Source organism: Ranitomeya variabilis, chromosome 2, assembly GCF_051348905.1.
Source record: "Ranitomeya variabilis isolate aRanVar5 chromosome 2, aRanVar5.hap1, whole genome shotgun sequence".
Lineage (NCBI taxonomy): Eukaryota > Metazoa > Chordata > Amphibia > Anura > Dendrobatidae > Ranitomeya > Ranitomeya variabilis.
This window is the reverse complement of record NC_135233.1, coordinates 954,663,333-954,682,396: the sequence shown is the minus strand read 5'-3', so window position 1 is coordinate 954,682,396 and position 19,064 is coordinate 954,663,333. Positions and strand designations below refer to the sequence as shown.

Here is a 19,064-nt window from a genome sequence, read left to right as displayed (position 1 = left end):
CTAAATTCTACTAGGCCCAAAAGAATTTCCTGGGCTAGATGCCGTTACAAAATAGTAGTTAGGTAAACAGGTGGTGTAACTTGCTTCATGGGTGAAGTACGCTGCTGAGTAGCACCAAATTCTACTAGGCCCCACAGGATTTCCTGGGCCAGATGCTGTTAAAAATAGTACTTAGGAAAACAGGCAGTGGGTGGCTGGGCTACTCTGCTGACTAGCAGACACTGAAGCTTTGGAGCAAACCTCTGAATCCCAGGCTATAGTATGAGTAAACAACTCTGCAGACGACCCCACCCACCTGGAATTGACGATGGCAACGTCATGTAAAACTCAGCAAGGAGACTAAATCAAAGAGTCTCCTTTTTTTCCAAAAATTTGTCCACAGACACCACTTAAGTGGCATCAATTTCGCCAGAGTTTTTTAAAACGGTTGGTGAGGTGATTTTCAAAAATCATCAAGCTTTTAGTCTCCCCAAGATGACACAGGGGTAGAAAAGTCCTTGCGGATCCAGGATTTGTTCATCTTGATGAACGTTAGTCTGTCTACATTGTCACTGGACAGCGCTTATCTGTCAGCACACCACCAGCAGCGCTGAACACACGTTCAGAGAGAACGCTGGCTGCGGGGCACGACAAGATCTCCAAGGCGTGAGTGGTGAGCTCAGGCCATTTTTAAAGATTGGAAGCCCAAAATGAGCAAGGTTCCAGTTCCACAGTCATGGCATCGATGTTAACTTGGAGATACTCTTGTACCATCCTCTCTAGGCGTTGGCTGTGTGTCAGACTTCTTGTCTCCTGTGGCCTTGCAAAGGATGGTCTAAAAAAATCTTGAAACGATTGGAAAAAATTGCTGTTACCACCAGATACGATGTTACTGTTACGGTTTGAGTGATGACTCGATAGTCCCACGGTTGGCAAGTTAGAACTCAGAGATTCACTACGTGCACCACTGGTGTTTGTGGAAAAGCAGATGTTTGATTCTGTAACAGTCTCTGCTGATACTCCTGCATGCATGAATCCCTTTCTATGGCAGGAATTATTTTGCCAATTTTGCTTTTGTACCGGGGATCTAAGAGTGTGGCAACCCAGTAGTCGGCATTACTTCGGATTCTGACAATCCAAGGGTCATGTTGCAGGTAGTGCAGCAAGAAGGCACTCATGTGTCTTGTGCATCCAGGAGGACCAAGTCCTTGTTGTCTTGGTGGTGGCGAGGTGAGAATCATGCTTCCATCGTCTGCCCTCTCCCCCCAACCTCGCACAACAGAAATTTGATCAAGGTCTTCCTCATCTGATGAGTCTTCCATGCCCAGCGCCAGTTCGTCCTCCACTTCTTCCTCGCCTCCTGCACCTTCCTCAACAGTTTAACTGCTACCATGCGCCCTCGGTAATCCCTCTCCCCTAGCCTCCAATGCCAGCCGCCTTGGTGCTGCCAACCTTCATGACCTTGGAGATATGATCCCTTCCGCATACGACTCCTCCTGTTCCTCCTCCTCCTCCTCTTGTTCCACCACCTGACTCCGAACACTGTGTAAGGTGTGCTCCAGCATGTAAATCATCGGAATGGTCATGCTGATAATGGCATCGTCAGCACTAAACATCTTCGTTGCTATTTCAAAACTGTGCAGAAGGGTGCATAGGTCCCTGATCTGAGACCACTCCTGCAGCGTGAATTGCCCCACCTCTTGGTCTCGTTGGCCCAGGCTATACGTCATAACGTATTGCACCAGTGCTCCTCGGTGCTGCCACAGTCGCTGCAACATGTGCAGAGTTGAATTCCACCGTGTGGGCACATCGCATCTCAGCCGGTGAACTGGCAGGCCCAACGACTTCTGTAGAGATGCAAGTCGTCGAGCTGCGGGATGCGAATGGCAGAAGTGAGCACACAGCGACCGTGCCCTCTGCAGAAGCCCATCTAGTCCGGGATAGTGGGAAAAAAATTGCTGGACAACCAGGTTCAAAACGTGAGCCATACAAGGCACGTGTGTGACATTGCCCCGGCGAAGGGCCACACCCAGGTTTGCAGCATTGTCGCACACGGCCTTCCCTGGCTGCAGGTTGAGTGGAGACAACCATTGATGGAACTCGGTGTCCAGAGCTGACCACAACTCCTCAGCTGTGTGACTCACATTTCCCAGACATTTCAATGTAAACACTGCCTGATGCCATTGAGCCCTGGTGACAGCATAGTGAGGAGGTGTGCAGGATTCCTTCTGCGCAGTTACAACGTGGGTGGCATTACCAGACAGGCTTTGGGTGCAGGTGGAGGACCGAGAGGAGGTTGAGGAGGCAGAAGCAGTGGAAGAACTTCTAGATACAGAGGATCGACGAGCAACTCGTGGAGACGGCAAGACTTGGACAGCAGCCCCTTCTCCTGATGTCGCCGTAGTTACCCAGTGCCCAGTCAGCGACATGTAACGCCCCTGTCCATGTCTACTCGTCCAAGTGTCTGTGGTGAAATGCACCCTGACACACACAGAGTTTCTCAAGGAAGCGGTGATGTTGTGTGTGACATGCTTGTGTAGCGCAGGCACAGCTTTCTTTGAGAAGTGGTGGCGACTGGGCATCTGGTACTGGGGCACTGCGACGGACATAAGGTCTCGAAAATCCTCTGTGTCCACCAGGCGGAAAGGCAGCATTTCTGTAGCCAACAGCTTGCAGATGGAGAAATTCAACCTCTTAGCTTTGTCATGGCTAGGAGGAAATGGTCTTTTACTTGTCCACATCTGAGGGACTGAGGGCTGGCTGCCGTGCTTAGACGGAGTTGAGTAGGGTGTCCCCGGCAAACTGCTGGTCTGTGAGGAAGGTGCAGGCGGAGATGTTATGTTGCCTTGATCAAAATGTGGTGTCGATGTTGGGAGAGCGCTCAACACCAGCAGGTGTTTCCACTTGCAAATGTCCTGATGACCTGCCAATCACACTGGCTGTTGCGGGTAAAGAGGTGGAAGGTCTGCTTCCAAAACCATGTATGACTGCTGTCCCCACAGTCACAGAGGATGAAGAGGACGCGGATGCACTTGATGGGGCAGACGGTGGTTGACCTGGCCCACTAGGCCGCATTGTAGCACAGTGAGCTTCCCACTGCAACTTATGCCTCATATCCATGTGACGGTTCATGCATGAAGTACTCAAGCTAGTGATTTTTTGGCCTCTACTGAGATTTTGTTGACAAATCTTACAGACAACATGAGTTGGGTCATCCTTTGCAATGTCAAAAAATGCCCAGGCTATGCAAGGCTTAGAGCCCGTGCGACCTGAAGAGCCACCACGACTTCTGGTCTGAGGCACAATTGCGGCTGAGGATGCAGTTGTTGACGTGCTCCCAGTACTCCGTCTCTGTCCAGGAAGGCGCACCGTTACCTCGTCGTCAGACTCATCACTAGCATCCTCCTCCACCTCCTCCTCCACCTCCTCTGCTGACCTCATGGACTGGCGGACTGGGGGTTGACAGTAAGTGGGGTCTACAACCTCGTCATCATCATCCTGTGTGTTCTCACACCCGTCGTCCTCAGAGCCAACCTCTTCCTGCCCCGACCAAAAAGTCAAGTTTTCATTCCAATCAGGTATCTCAGTCTCATCATCATCTTCCTCATTGTCTCCACCAACAGGAGTTACAGTTTGGGAACGAGGGTCTACATTATGCTCAGAACCTTCTTCATCTGGGCCTGGATCCGACTCACAAAGATTTTGGGCATCAGTGCAAATCATTTCCTCGTCTGAATTCACAGAAGCTCTGGAGCAGACCTCTGATTCCCAGGCTATAGTATGTGTAAACAGCTCTACAGACTCAACCATGTGTGCTACCCCATGCTCAGACGGGCAGCTGGAGACTTGGGAGCTGTGAGGAAGCAAGTGCGATTGGGGTGACAACTCTGAGGACTGGAGTAGTTGTGATGTTGAAGTTGACATGGAGGAGAGCCCACTTGAACGAGCACTTGATATCCGTTCAAGCACCTGCTGTTTTTGTGCCTCATCTGGAATTTTTGGCGATGTTTGTAGCGATGGTCGTAAGAAAGGGATCATATCAGATTGTCCACGAAAAGAAGTAGACATCTTACTTTGGCTGGAAGATGGTCTTTCTTCTGCAGATGTTACTGTTGCTTTACCATCTACCCCATGGACACAACCTTTTTTTTCCCTTTCCAACACGCCTATTCCCCCTTCCACCAGCAGCAGGCCTTTTGCCACTCATTTTAGTGCTTAATTGGCAACTCTGTATCTGAAGTTGTTGGCACAACAACCGATGGATGAAAACTGAGCAGAACTGAGTGGCCAAACTGTGGTACTAGGCCCAAAACTATCAATTGGATTAGATGCAGTGAAAATAGAGATACACAGGCGGTGTAGCTAGCTTCACAGGCGGGCTACTCTGCTAACGTGCAGACAATGCTACTAAGCCCAAAACCCCAAAACGATTTACTGGGTTAGATGCCGTAAAAATTGAGATACACAGGCGGTGTAGCTAGCTTCACAGGTGGGGATTCTGCTGACGAGCAGACAATGCTACTAGGCCCAAAACTATCAACTGGATTAGATGCATTGAAAATAGAGATACACAGGCGGTATAGTTTGTTTCACAGGCGGGCTACTCTGCTGACGTGCAGACACTGCTACTAAGCCCAAAACCCCAAAACGATTTACTGGGTTAGATGCCGTAAAAATTGAGATACACAGGCGGTGTAGCTAGCTTCAAAGGCGGGCTACTCTGCTGACGTGCAGACAATGCTACTAGGCCCAAAACTATCAACTGGATTAGATGCAGTGAAAATTGAGATATACAGGCGGTATAGTTTGTTTCACAGGCGGGCTACTCTGCTGACGTGCAGACAATGCTACTAGGCCCAAAACTATCAACTGGATTAGATGCAGTGAAAATTGAGATACACAGGCGGTATAGTTTGTTTCACAGGCGGGCTACTCTGCTGACGTGCAGACAATGCTACTAGGCCCAAAACTATCAACTGGATTAGATGCAGTGAAAATTGAGATACACAGGCGGTATAGTTTGTTTCACAGGCGGGCTACTCTGCTGACTTGCAGACACTGCTACTAGGCCCAAAACTATCAACTGGATTAGATGCAGTGAAAATAGAGATACACAGGCGGTGTAGTTTGTTTCACAGGCGGGCTACTCTGCTGACGTGCAGACAATGCTACTAGGCCCAAAACTATCAACTAGATTAGATGCAGTGAAAATAGAGATACACAGGCGGTATAGTTTGTTTCACAGGTGGGCTACTCCGCTGACGTGCAGACACTGCTACTAAGCCCAAAACCCCAAAACGATTTACTGGGTTAGATGCCGTAAAAATTGAGATACACAGGCGGTGTAGCTAGCTTCACAGGCGGGCTACTCTGCTGACGTGCAGACAATGCTACTAGTTCCAAAACTATCAACTGGATTAGATGCAGTGAAAATAGAGATACACAGGCGGTATAGTTTGTTTCACAGGCGGGCTACTCTGCTGACGTGCAGACACTGCTACTAAGCCCAAAACCCCAAAACGATTTACTGGGTTAGATGCCGTAAAAATTGAGATACACAGGCGGTGTAGCTAGCTTCAAAGGCGGGCTACTCTGCTGACGTGCAGACAATGCTACTAGGCCCAAAACTATCAACTGGATTAGATGCAGTGAAAATTGAGATATACAGGCGGTATAGTTTGTTTCACAGGCGGGCTACTCTGCTGACGTGCAGACAATGCTACTAGGCCCAAAACTATCAACTGGATTAGATGCAGTGAAAATTGAGATACACAGGCGGTATAGTTTGTTTCACAGGCGGGCTACTCTGCTGACGTGCAGACAATGCTACTAGGCCAAAAACTATCAACTGGATTAGATGCAGTGAAAATAGAGATAGACAGGCGGTATAGTTTGTTTCACAGGCGGGCTACTCTGCTGACGTGCAGACACTGCTACTAGGCCCAAAACTATCAACTGGATTAGATGCAGTGAAAATTGAGATACACAGGCGGTATAGTTTGTTTCACAGGCAGGCTACTCTGCTGACGTGCAGACACTGCTACTAGGCCCAAAACTATCAACTGGATTAGATGCAGTGAAAATTGAGATACACAGGCGGTATAGTTTGTTTCACAGGCGGGCTACTCTGCTGACGTGCAGACAATGCTACTAGGCCCAAAACTATCAACTAGATTAGATGCAGTGAAAATAGAGATACACAGGCGGTATAGTTTGTTTCACAGGTGGGCTACTCCGCTGACGTGCAGACACTGCTACTAAGCCCAAAACCCCAAAACGATTTACTGGGTTAGATGCCGTAAAAATTTAGATACACAGGCGGTGTAGCTAGCTTCACAGGCGGGCTACTCAGATGACTATCAGACAATGCTACTAGCCCAAAAGGATTGACTGAACTAGATTACACCAAATGCTGTGACTAACACTTGCACAGCACTGGCTCAGACCTGCCTGGCAAACAGTGCTATGAACTGCTGTAACCTACCCTGAAAAGGGCTGATATTACAACTAGTCCCAACTCCCGACTCCCTAAACCTATCTCTCAGAAAATTTGCTGGCAAAAAAAGACTCTTTGACTGTATAGCGCCCACAGCAGCAGCGGTGCCATCTAACACTAAGCTGCAGCAGTGAGGAAATGGTGACGACGGGGCAAATGACTGGTTCTCATTGGGCAAGGAGTGACATGTGACATACACAGCCAATGACACATGCCCTTGCTTGTCTGCATCACATGCACATTGCTGTGTGTGTGCGCACTGCTGATAGGCTGAGAGACTGCACCGCCCCTCTGTAAATGCGGAAAGAAAAAAAAAATGGAGATCGGCGTTATTTCAGCACAGATCTATCCCCCCCCCCGCCCACTATGCACTGAAACAGTCCATTAACAATGATAAACAGTTTTAATGTGCAAATCAAGCTAGGCTTTTGGTGAACGAACAGTTATCGAACAGAAACTCGAACAGCTGAATTTTAAGCAAATTGTTCGGGTTCGTCGAACGACTCGAACACCGCCCAAAACAGCTCGAATTTGAAATTGGCGAACAGTTCAACTCGAACAACGCTCATCTCTAGTTAACTGCTTACATGCCACTGTTAATTTGTGACAGCAACATTTACAGGTAAGTAGCATGTCCTGGTGTGGGCATGCATTCCTGTCTTCGACGGCCTCCAGTGCTGTCATCTACATGCAGGGCTTCATAGGAGATTATTAATCTCACTATATTCTACAATATTGAAGTATTGCAGTATGTTCAGGGTAATTAACCAGTAAGTTTGAAGATGTCGTAATCACATTGAACGGAAAAATTCATGTTGTCAAGTAATTTTTAACACTGTATAAAATAAACCCCCCCCAAAAAAAACTAAAAAGTTGCGTTTCTCTTTCACCATTTCATACCATTTGGAATTTCCCATTTTCAGTACATTATGTGGGAAAGCAAACAGCAGCACTGAGAACTACAACTCATCAAGCAAAAAACAAGTATTAATGCACTCTTATGGCTATGTTGATGGAAAAATAAAAATCTATGATTCTTGAACGGAAAAAACCTAAAGTGCAAAAAAAGAAACATTTCCATGTCAGTGAGAGAATAATAAAAAATAATGGCAAAGCAGGGTGGACAGAAACAAAATTATGACTTGTCATATGCAAATCCATGATCTCCACTCATTTTGTGCACACAATTGCTACAATGAACTGCATTTCACTGCTGCACTATTCTGGAAAAACCTTAAAGGAACCTGTCATCTGACTCACGCTACCTGAAGCACAGGTAACATGCATCAGTCTGGCTGTGTTAGGGGCAGGCAGACCAGGCAGCTACCTAGGGCTCCCACTCCTCCAGGGGCCCCCAGCTCGCGGCACATCCTGCTGCCAGTGCCGACTTCGCCGCCGCATTGAACTATACCAGCGTCTGCCGCTACAGTTCAAAGCAATGATGGAGGAAAGAGTGTCAGCTGACGCTCCCTCTCCCATCATTCCCCGCTCTGCCTCTGACACTGCGGGTGCTAGATGATGTCATCGCACACTCACTGTGTGCCAGGCAGTGCAGCCACTGAGACAGGAGCAGGGAGCAGCGCGGGCATGAGGAGAGGTGAGGAGTGTTTTTTTTTTGTTTTGTTTTTTACTGGACTGTGGGGCCATTCTTGGGGGGGAATGTGGGCTGTGCTATATGCTATGTGCGATACTATGCGGGCTGTGCTGTATACTATGCTGGCTGTGCAATATATTATGTGGGCTGTGTTATTATACTATGCAGGCTGTGCTATATACTACGTGGGCTGTGTTATATATTACGCGGACTGTGCTATATACTATGCGGGCTGTGCTATATACTATGCGGGCTGTGCTGTATACTATGCGGGCTGTGCTATATACTACGTGGGCTGTGTTATATAATACACGGGCTGTGCTATATACTATACGGGCTGTGCTATATACTATGCGGGCTGTGCTATATACTATGCGGGCTGTGCTATATACTATGCGGGCTGTGTTATATACTATGCGGGCTGTGCTATATACTATGAGGCTGTGCTATATACTATGCGGGCTGTGTTATATACTATGGGGGGTATATTATATTCTATGGGGGAGGCTGTGTTATACACTATGTGGCTGTGTTATATATTATGGGGGGTATATTATATTCTACGGGGGATGCTGTGTTATACACTATGTGGCTGTGTTATATACTATGGGGTACATAATATTCTATGGGGAGGCTGTGTTATATACTATGGGAGGCTGCATTATATTCTATGGGGGCTACATTATATTCTGTGGGGGGCTGTATTAGATTTTATGAGGGAGGATTGCATCATACTCTTTGATGGGGCTACATTATATTCTATGTGGAGGTGGGCTGTATTATACTCTATTTGGGGCTACATTATATTCTATGGGGGGTTGTATTATATTTATATTCTATATTTATATTCAATGAGGGGTGATTGCATCATACTCTATGAGGGGGCTACATTATACTATATGAGGGGGGCTGCATTATATTCTATGGAGGGTTACATTATACTCTGTGGGGTGGCTGCATTATGCTCTATGGGGTGGCTGCATTATACTATATGTGGGCTCCATTATACTGTATCAAGGACTATGGGGAATACATTATACTATATGAAGAACTATGGGGTGCATTATACTATGGGAAGTGAATTGTACTACATGGATGACTATGGCAGTGCATTATACTATATGGATGACTATGAGGAGTGTATAATACTATATGGAGGACTATGGGAAGTGTATAATACTATATGGATGACTGAGGAGTGTATTATACTATATGGAGAACTATGGGGCATATTATGCTATATGGAGGACTGTGCATTTTACAATATGGAGGACTGTGGTGCACATTATTCTATGTGGACGACTATGGGGTGGATTATACTATATGGAGGACTTTGGGGCATATTATGTTATATGGAGGACTATGGGCTGTGCATTTTACAATATAGAGTACTGTGGTGCACATTATACTATGTGGAGGACTATGGGGTGTATTATACTAAACAATCAAAATGCTGCATATTCATCGAGTGATTCGATTGTTTATGCCAGAACATAAATCATTGTTCTCCACAGCACATCGCCGGTGTAAACTGTAGATATGCTGCTGATAAAATGATACTGTAAGGTGATCTGTTAGTGATCTATTAGTGATCATTCTGTCCTCATCATTCTTTCTCAGATGGTGGAAAGAGGCCGGGAAAAAAGCGTAGAACGATTTCAATATTGTCGAACACACTCATTTAGCGGCCTGAACTCAGCGCATGTAAATACAACCGAAATGCTTCTGTGTGATGTGCAATATGTTAGCATTTGGGGCCCCATTTTAAAGTTTGCCTAGGGCCCCACTTTGCCGAAAACTGGCGCTGATTGCAGCCATATATGTTTTCTTCTAAAATGCAGTGGCGTTTCAGAGAAGATTATACCTAGAAAATCCGGGAGGGGACTATTTGTCTCGACTGGATAGTCCAAGGACTGTCCCCAGAGGTTTCTCTCCTCCACTTTTCCCTAAACTGACAGTTCTCCTCCTATGTATATTCACAGGGAGAGCCTGTATTTAAGGGACTGGGCCAAGGAGAAGCTGCTGGGGACACGAAGTTCCCAGAAGAATTTAAAAGATATGTTTTCTTTGAAATGTGTTTCAGTGTAGAACATACATGATTTCATTAACACAGCCAGACTTTAATTCTTGTTGCTCGTGGTCCTGGGAGCATGAATCAGATGACAGGTTCCTTTCACTATTAACGGTTAAGCGTTTAGCAAACAATGAACCATTGCAGTAAACTCTCAGCATGCACTAAACCAATAACACGACTATAAACAAATGAAGATTTTATTAATCATGGTGGAGACATTCTGCAGCACCCACCATAGTAAAATCCCATCCCTTAGTGATGTGAAGAGGCTGTTGTTGGAAGGGTCCATAGGCAGGAGATGTGCAACGTGAGGGTCATCTTTTAAAGCTTTATTAATCCAATTGACAAACGCCACCTTCTCTTCATCTGAAAGAAGCCGTACAGGTATTCAATATGGAGCAGTGGCCCATTATATCATATTCCAATCTCACAGGAGCATGACATGGTATCACTTTCTAGAACATTCAGTAAGGGGCAGAAGCAGCGTTTTGTACTCTTACCTGAGTAGGAATGCTGTGTTCCTTGGCTGGAGATTGAAGACGTCCCTCCTATTGCTGTTATGCCCATTTTTTTGTTAATTGATTTTCGGAAGGTCCGGCTCACATCTTTACTTTTAAGGTCTTGGAATAACTATTACAGCAGGAGACAATTAGACATATTAGTACATGATAGGGAATTGGCAATAATGTTTTCTAACAAAAAAATCTAGAGAATATGTCTTCTTTCTGGACTTTATTCCTATGACTAACAGTGGGGAAAAAAGTATTTAGTCAGCCACCAATTGTGCAAGTTCTCCCACTTAAAAAGATGAGAGAGGTCTGTAATTGATATCATAGGTAGACCACAACTATGAGAGTCAAAATGAGAAAACAAATCCAGAAAATCACCTTGTATGATTATTATGGTGGAAAATAAGTATTTGGTCACCTAAAAACATGCAAGATTTCTGGCTATCACAGACCTGTAACTTTTTCTTTAAGAGGCTCCTCTGTCCTCCACTCATTACCGGTAGTAATGTAGTAGTGTAGCTGTTTAAACTTGTTATCAGTATAAAAGACACCTGTCCACAACTTCAGTTTATTGCTGCAAATATCTAGGTGTGTCGATACACAACACGGAATGATCCTGGGGCATACATTAAAGCGACACATAGGCCCCCGTTCCCTGGAATGACACCAACAGGGTGTCCTTTGGCAGGTGTATGTATAACTGACACTCTCAAGTAATTGATGAACCAGAAACAAGCTTATTAAAGGGTTTATCCACAACTGGACAACCCCTTCTCAAAAGCTAAAATGTCCATAAAATAGAAAAAAAACATACATCCGCTCTGACAAAATACTGAAAGGCTGCAGCTGAACAGTGATCACTTGGCCGCCAGCCAGGAGACACTGCGCCAACATTAGAGGAGCGGCGCCAGTCCAAGAGGTAACATATGCTATTTCCATTTCAAAATGGGCCCTTTAGTTGTTCAGAATAGGTTGTTCAGCTCCTTTAAATATATAAACTAATTTAATTGAGTAGGCATTGACTAACAGATCAAAGTAGGCCAGCCTGCTGATTATGTTTATCTCATGTTTCTAAAGTTGTATTTACATTGCGTGACTGTTATGTTCGAGCATTTCTAGGAACACTCATATTACAATAAACAGGCTCACAATCACCCAACAAACAAGCAAGATGCTGATTCGCTAGTTGAAATGACCTTTTTGGTTTGCCCAACAAATCATCATTCTTGGCAGTGCAAAAAACCATTACACAGGCAGAGATGCTTACCTGTCTGAGGCCTCCAACCAATTACACTAACCAAAGTGCAGCGGACCCAAGTTAAGATGGTGGTTTCATGGTGCAGCTGGGCCCTAGATGGCTCTGTATACTGTGGCCTCTGTTCACACAGGATGCATGATAGCAATGGCGGGCCCGCTATATGGCGTTACTAATAGGCCTGAGCCATATGCTTTGTATTTCTGTGTGAACATGCCACATACAGATCATTTTTGCGCAGGTGTGCCAGGCGGCCAAATCCTGATTGTAGGCTGGCTTGCAGTATTGGTATTATTGCACCTGTGCATTTGTCATCCACCATCTTAACTTGGGTCCGCTGCACTTTGGTTAGTGTAATTGGTTGGAGGCCTCAGACAGGTAAGCATCTCTGCCTGTGTAATGGTTTTTTGTCTTGATTTTTTTTCCTCTTATGGGTTTTTATTCTTGGCAGTGCATCATGAACAGGACCTGCGCCTATCCTTGCAAAACAAACTTTTCCACATTTTTCAATTGTGCATCTGAAGGGTGGTTTGCTTGTGTAAATAGGCTATTAAACAAGCGTTGATCAGCAAACAAGTAGTTAATCAGTGTTTGTTTGGTGCCGTTGGTTAGCTGGTGTAGACAGACCTTAAGGTAGCCCATATATATTAGATTAAAGCTGAACAAAATCATCGACTTAAATCAGGAAAACCATTGAAATGAATATGAAACCTAAGAGGATGAGGTTGCATGTCACTTCCTGGCGATTAATAAATAAATAAATAATTTTTATTTTTATATAGCGCTAACATATTCTGCAGTGCTTATCAGTTTTGCACACATTGTCATGGCTGTCCCCGATGGGGCTCACAAACTAAATTCCCTATTGGTATGTCTTTGGAGCAAACACAGGGATAACATACAAACTCCTTACAGATGTTGTCATTGGTGGGATTTGAACTCAGGACCCCAGCGTTGCAAGGCTGCAGTGCTAACCACTGAGCCACCGTGCTGCCCATATATTTGTGATCACATGATTTGCCCTCCTATGTGTAGGAGTACTTATCCTCTGAGAGCTTCGTCAAGTATAATAGAAGACAAAGGGGGTCACAAAAGTGTCACATACAGGCAAGAAGGCGCATAACAATAGGTGGTAATGGTTTTACTTACTCATGTAGGTTACTAGTTAACCAAAGACAATTCAACATAAATGTTATAGAAACAGTAACAATCATGACCTAATGCAGGGGTGGAAAATTCATTTTCCCGAAGTGGAAGACTATGATTGTTGTCCCCTTACCTGGGTCTAAGGGTCGGGTCTATACAGGTCAGGTGAACACTGTGATGCCAGCAGCACTGCACTGCTGGGTTGCACTTAAATTGGCTTTTCCAGTCCATGGGCGGACAGAACAGCCACGATTCTAGATGAAGTCCTCGTGCCGGGGGCAGTTTGCCCATATCTAATGTAATGTATCATTCATTTATTGTGCTTGTGCTTTAAATTATGACATGCAGATTACTCACCAAAACAAACTCCTCAAAATCTATCTTCCCATCTTTATTGCGGTCAGCCGCTGCAAATATTTTCTCTAGAATTTCCCGCACTTGGTAGCCAGGCAGGGGGAGGTTGGCTTCTTTGAATAAATCTTGTAGTTCATAGTCATTAATAGAACCACTGTTGTCCGCATCTGCAGGAAGAACAGGCACTGTTATATTAGTGATAAGCACATTAGATAAAACCCTCTGTAAAACACAAAACAGCACTGTGAACTTAATAGAATTTACAAAAAACGATAGGCAGAAAAGGTACACGGTTTAAATAGAATGAGGGCCAAATCAAGGGATAAAATATTGCCTTTTATTTTCAAAGAAAAGTTACCCAGAATCCTGAAAAGCTAAAAATATCTATTTTAGTACACATTTTCCATTCTGAGCTTATTCTTCGATCATAAAACAAATCATATACAATTTGCTTGCAATCTTTGCCTCAGTAGCCTTGAACTCAATCAACTGCAGGAGATTTCCAGGAAAAATATGACACAATTTGGTTATCAGAATGTAAAAGATAATAAGCCTGAAAAAAGTAAAGTACACAAAAATGATAATATATATATATGGTGTGTGTGTGTGTGTATGTATATATATATATATATATATATATATATATATATATATATATATATATATATATATATATATACAGTTAGGTCCATATATATTTGGACAGAGACAACATTTTTCTTATTTTGGTTATAGACATTACCACAATAAATTTTAAACAAAACAATTCAGATGCAGTTGAAGTTCACACTTTCAGCTTTCATTTGAGGGTATCCACATTAAAATTGGATGAAGGTTTAAGGAGTTTCAGCTACTTAACATGTGCCACCCTGTTTTTAAAGGGACCAAAAGTAATTGGACAATTGACTCCAAGGCTATTTCATGGACAGGTGTGGGCAATCCCTTCATTATGTCATTCTCAATTAAGCAGATAAAAGGCCTGGAGATGATTTGAGGTGTGGTGCTTGCATTTGGAAGGTTTTCCTATGAAGTAAACATGCGGTCAAAAGCGCTCTCCATGCAGGTGAAACAAGCCATCCTTAAGCTGCGAAAACAGAAAAAACCCATCTGAGAAATTGCTACATTATTAGGAGTGGCAAAATCTACAGTTTGGTACATCCTGAGAAAGAAAGAAAGCACTGGTGAACTCATCAATGCAAAAAGACCTGGGCGGCCACGGAAGACAACAGTGGTGGATGATCGCAGAATCGTCTCCATGGTGAAGAGAAACCCCTTCACAACAGCCAACCAAGTGAACAACACTCTCCAGGAGGTCGGCGCATCAATATCCAAATCTACCATAAAGAGAAGACTGCATGACAGTAAATACAGAGGGTTCACTGCACGGTGCAAGCCACTCATAAGCATCAAGAAGAAAAAGGCTATACTGGACTTTGCTAAAAAACATCTAAAAAAGCCAGCACAGTTCTGGAAGAACATTCTTTGGACAGATGAAACAAAGATCAACCTCTACCAGAATGATGGCAAGAGAAAAGTATGGCGAAGGCGTGGTACAGCTCATGATCCAAAGCATACCACATCATCTGTAAAACATGGCGGAGGCAGTGTGATGGCTTGGGCATGCATGGCTGCCAGTGGCACTGGGTCACTAGTGTTTATTGATGATGTGACACAGGACAGAAGCGGCCAAATGAATTCTGAGGTATTCAGAGCCATACTGTGTGCTCAGATCCAGCCAAATGCAGCCAAACCGATTGGTCGTCGTTTCATACTACAGATGGACAATGACCCAAAACATAAAGCCAAAACAACCCAGCAGTTTATTAAAGCAAAGAAGTGGAATATTCTTGAATTGCCAAGTCAGTCACCTGATCTCAACCCAATTGAGCATGCATTTCACTTGTTAAAGACTAAACTTCAGACAGAAAGGCCGACAAACAAACAGCAACTGAAAACCACTGCAGTGAAGGCCTGGCAGAGCATCAAAAAGGAGGAAACACAGCGTCTGGTGATGTCCATGAGATTAAGACTTCAGGCAGTCATTGCCAACAAAGGGTTTTCAACCAAGTACTAAAAATGAACATTTTATTTAAAATTATTGAATCTGTCCAATTACTTTTGGTCCCTTTAAAAACAGGGTGGCACATGTTAAGTAGCTGAAACTCCTTAACCCTTCATCCAATTTTAATGTGGATACCCTCAAATGAAAGCTGAAAGTCTGAACTTCACCTGCATCTGAATTGTTTTGGTTAAAATTCATTGTGGTAATGTCTATAACTAAAACTAGAAAAATGTTGTCTCTGTCCAAATATATATGGACCTAACTGTATATATACACATACAGTGGGTACAGAAAGTATTCAAACCCCTTTAAAATTTTCCCTCTTTTGTTTCATCGCAGCCATTTGGTAACTTCAAAGACATTTTTGCAAATTTATAAAAAAAAGAAAAACTGAAATATCACATGGTCATAAGTATTCAGACCCTTTGCTCAGACACTCATATTTAAGTCACATGCTGTCCATTTCCTTGTGATGCTCCTTGAGATGTTTCTACTTCTTCATTGGAGTCCAGCTGTGTTTAATTAAACTAATAGGACTTGATTTGTCTATATATGTCTATATAAGACCTCACAGCTCACAGTGCATGTCAGACCAAATGAAAATCATAAGGTCAAAAGAACTGGCCAAGGAGCTCAGAGACAGAATTGTGGCAAGGCTTAAATCTGGCCAAGGTTACAAAAGAATTTCTACAGTACTCAAGGTTCCTAAGAGCACAGTGGCCTCCATAATCCTTAAATGGAAGAAGTTTGGGACCACCAGGAGTCTTCCTAGACCTGGCCGTCCAGCCAAATTGAGCAATCGTTGGAGAAGAGCTTTGGTGAAAGAGGTAAAGAAGAGTCCCAAGATCACTGTAGCTGAGCTCCAGAGATGTAGTAGGGAGATGGGAGAAAGTTACACAGTCAACTGCAGCCCTCCACCAGTCGGGCCTTTATGGCAAAGTGGCCCAATGGAAGCCTCTCCTCAGTGCAAGACATATGAAAGCCTGCATAGTTTGCTAAAAAAAAACTTAAAAAAAACGTGAAGGACTCCCAGACTATGAGAAATAAGATTCTCTGGTCTGAAGAGAAGGAGATAGAACTTTTTGGTGATAATTCTAAGTGGTATGTGTGGGGAAAACCAGGCACTGTTCATCACCTGCCAAATACAATCCCAACAGTGAAACATGGTGGTGGCAGCATCATGCTATGGGGGTGAATTTCAGCAGGAGGGACAGGACGACTGGTTGCAATTGAAGGAAACATGAATGCGGCCAAGTACAGAGATATCCTGGATGAAAACCTTCCAAAAAGACCCTAAGCACACAGCTAAAATAACAAAGGAGTGGCTTCAGAACAACTCTGTGACCATTCTTGGCTGGCCCAGCCAGAGCCCTGACCTAAACTCTATTGAGCATCTCTGGAGAGACCTGAAAATGGCTGTCCACCAACATTCACCAACCAACCTCACAGAACTGGAGAGGATCTGCAAGAATGGCATAGGATACCCAAATCCAGGTGTGAAAAACTTGTTGCATCATTCCCAAGAAAACTCATGGTTGTACTAGCTCAAAAGGGTGATTCTACTCAATACTGAGCAAAGGGTCTGATTACTTATCACTATGTGATGTTTCAGTTTTTCTTTTTTAATAAATTTACAAAAATGTCTACATTTCTGCTTTTTTTCAGTCAAGATGGGGTGCAGAGTGAACATTAACGAGAAAAAAATTAACTTTTTTTAATTTACCAAATGGCTGCAATGAAACAAAGAGTGAAAAATTTAAAGGGGTTTGAATACTTTCCATACCGTAAACAGTGCTCTATTCAGACCAATTAAAGGAGTTATCCACTACTGCAAAACTCTGTCAATCAATTCATGACCACATACAAAATAAAACAGTACATACTCATTTCGCACAGCGACACCGTTCCAGCGATGTCAACACCACTGTTGCCAGACAGTGAAGTGACATTATTGTGTCATGTGCCAGCTGCAGCCACTTTTTGGCTGCCACTCATCAACATTCCATCAGGGCGGACATCCACTGTGATGAAATAGTAAAAACTGCGATGACGAGCAGCTGCTCATTGACTGCAGCCGTCACGTGACATAATATCAAGTCACTGCCAGGTACAAGTGCGCCAACAACACTGGGATGGAGCAGTTCTCCTTCTTCAAATCCTGCTAAAGATTTTCTATGGCGTTTAAGTCACTCCTGAATCTGACAAGATTTCTTCTGAAATCAATACATGTAGTTGCCTTGGGTTCACTGTCTTTTTAGATAATCAAATTACTCCTAAGCTTCAGTTTCCACACACAAGACACAATTCTATGTCCTAAGATTTCTAATAACTAACTGAATCCATCCTGCCCTCCACAGACTGCAGGTTTCCAGTGCCATAGGAAGCAAAGCAGACCCAGAGCATCACTAAGCCACTGCAATGCTGCACTGTAGGCATGGTTTTCTTTTCAATATATGCTTCATTTTTCCTCCTCCAGACATGCTGATGTAACAGGGGCCAGGGAGGTAGTCGGGGCTGAGGTTGGCAGCAATAGCACATCCTGGCCCTCCATCACATAAGCACATTGTCCCTTCTGGTGTGCACCTGATGATTCACTTATTTGCACATCATAGTCCACTCCGGCTTGCTGGGGCTTTCTTCCATTGAATATCACATAATGACAGTCAGAGTCCATATTCAGTTCCAACAAAACAGCTTTACTTAGTTCTTTACACAGCACGTCCAGTTTCGTCACAAAGGCAGCACAAGATTCTCCACAAAGTACAACTTTTCCTTTCCTTGTGCTATCCCTCACTCCTCCAGGAATATTGCAGGGCCGTACCATCGCCTTTGGTACCACAGCTTCAAGACTGACCAGACCAACCCACTTCAGGAATCCCCTGTCCGTTTCGCCCAAGACATTTGGAATCGTTCCCCCGAAGCTAGCCGTTACCATCCTAATGCTGCCCTGTATTCCGTCACTACCAAGTAACCTTTGGCCTATAGGCCCTGGAAGGCTGGACTCCTTGCTTAAACATTGCAGGACTCAACTGACTCGTCCGGGCTCCCAGCCCCAACTAACTCAACTCAGGAAGCTCTCTCACTGACTGCCAGTTGGCCCCTCCTAACTAAATCCTATTGGTCTACCTAATTCCTCACTTACTCTATTCTCTTGCGCCCCCTCTAGTGGGCTAAATCTGAATCCTATGCTTTCCCTACTTTTATACAAAACAACAAATAGATATTTATATATATATATATATATATATATATATATATTTGCAACACATTACACAGTATACCAATATTATAATACACATACCACATAATGGACATACACCATATAGCAGCATTATAGGACATGTTACAAGCTTCTCAGGGATGTAGAAACACGGGCGACGGGAGTGGGGCACAAACCAGTCTTGTACACCCCATGCACTGACATGCGAGCAAAAAAGACCACTTTTGTCTCATTGCTCCACAAAATAAAATCCCCAAACCTCTGTGGCTTAATTATCTGCCACATTCAGGTAGTGTAACCAGTGTTTATATAACTTTGAGCTTGTGGACTCTGCTTCCAACTGTATCTCTAGGAACAATCAATCTCTTAACAATG

At 44.0% G+C, this 19,064-nt stretch overlaps 1 protein-coding gene across 3 annotated transcripts in view; it reads right to left on the bottom strand.

The window, feature by feature from the left end:
• Positions 1-19,064, bottom strand: part of PLS1 (plastin 1) — a 238,333-nt gene that overhangs the window by 89,086 nt on the left and 130,183 nt on the right. For all 3 annotated transcript variants that reach the window (XM_077290797.1, XM_077290796.1, XM_077290795.1), the window contains exons 3-5: positions 13,411-13,574; positions 10,644-10,773; positions 10,377-10,509 (exon numbers count right to left, since the gene is read on the bottom strand). In XM_077290797.1, coding sequence (XP_077146912.1) covers positions 10,377-10,509; positions 10,644-10,773; positions 13,411-13,574 — 427 coding nt within the window. The remainder of the gene's footprint in view (positions 1-10,376; positions 10,510-10,643; positions 10,774-13,410; positions 13,575-19,064) is intronic.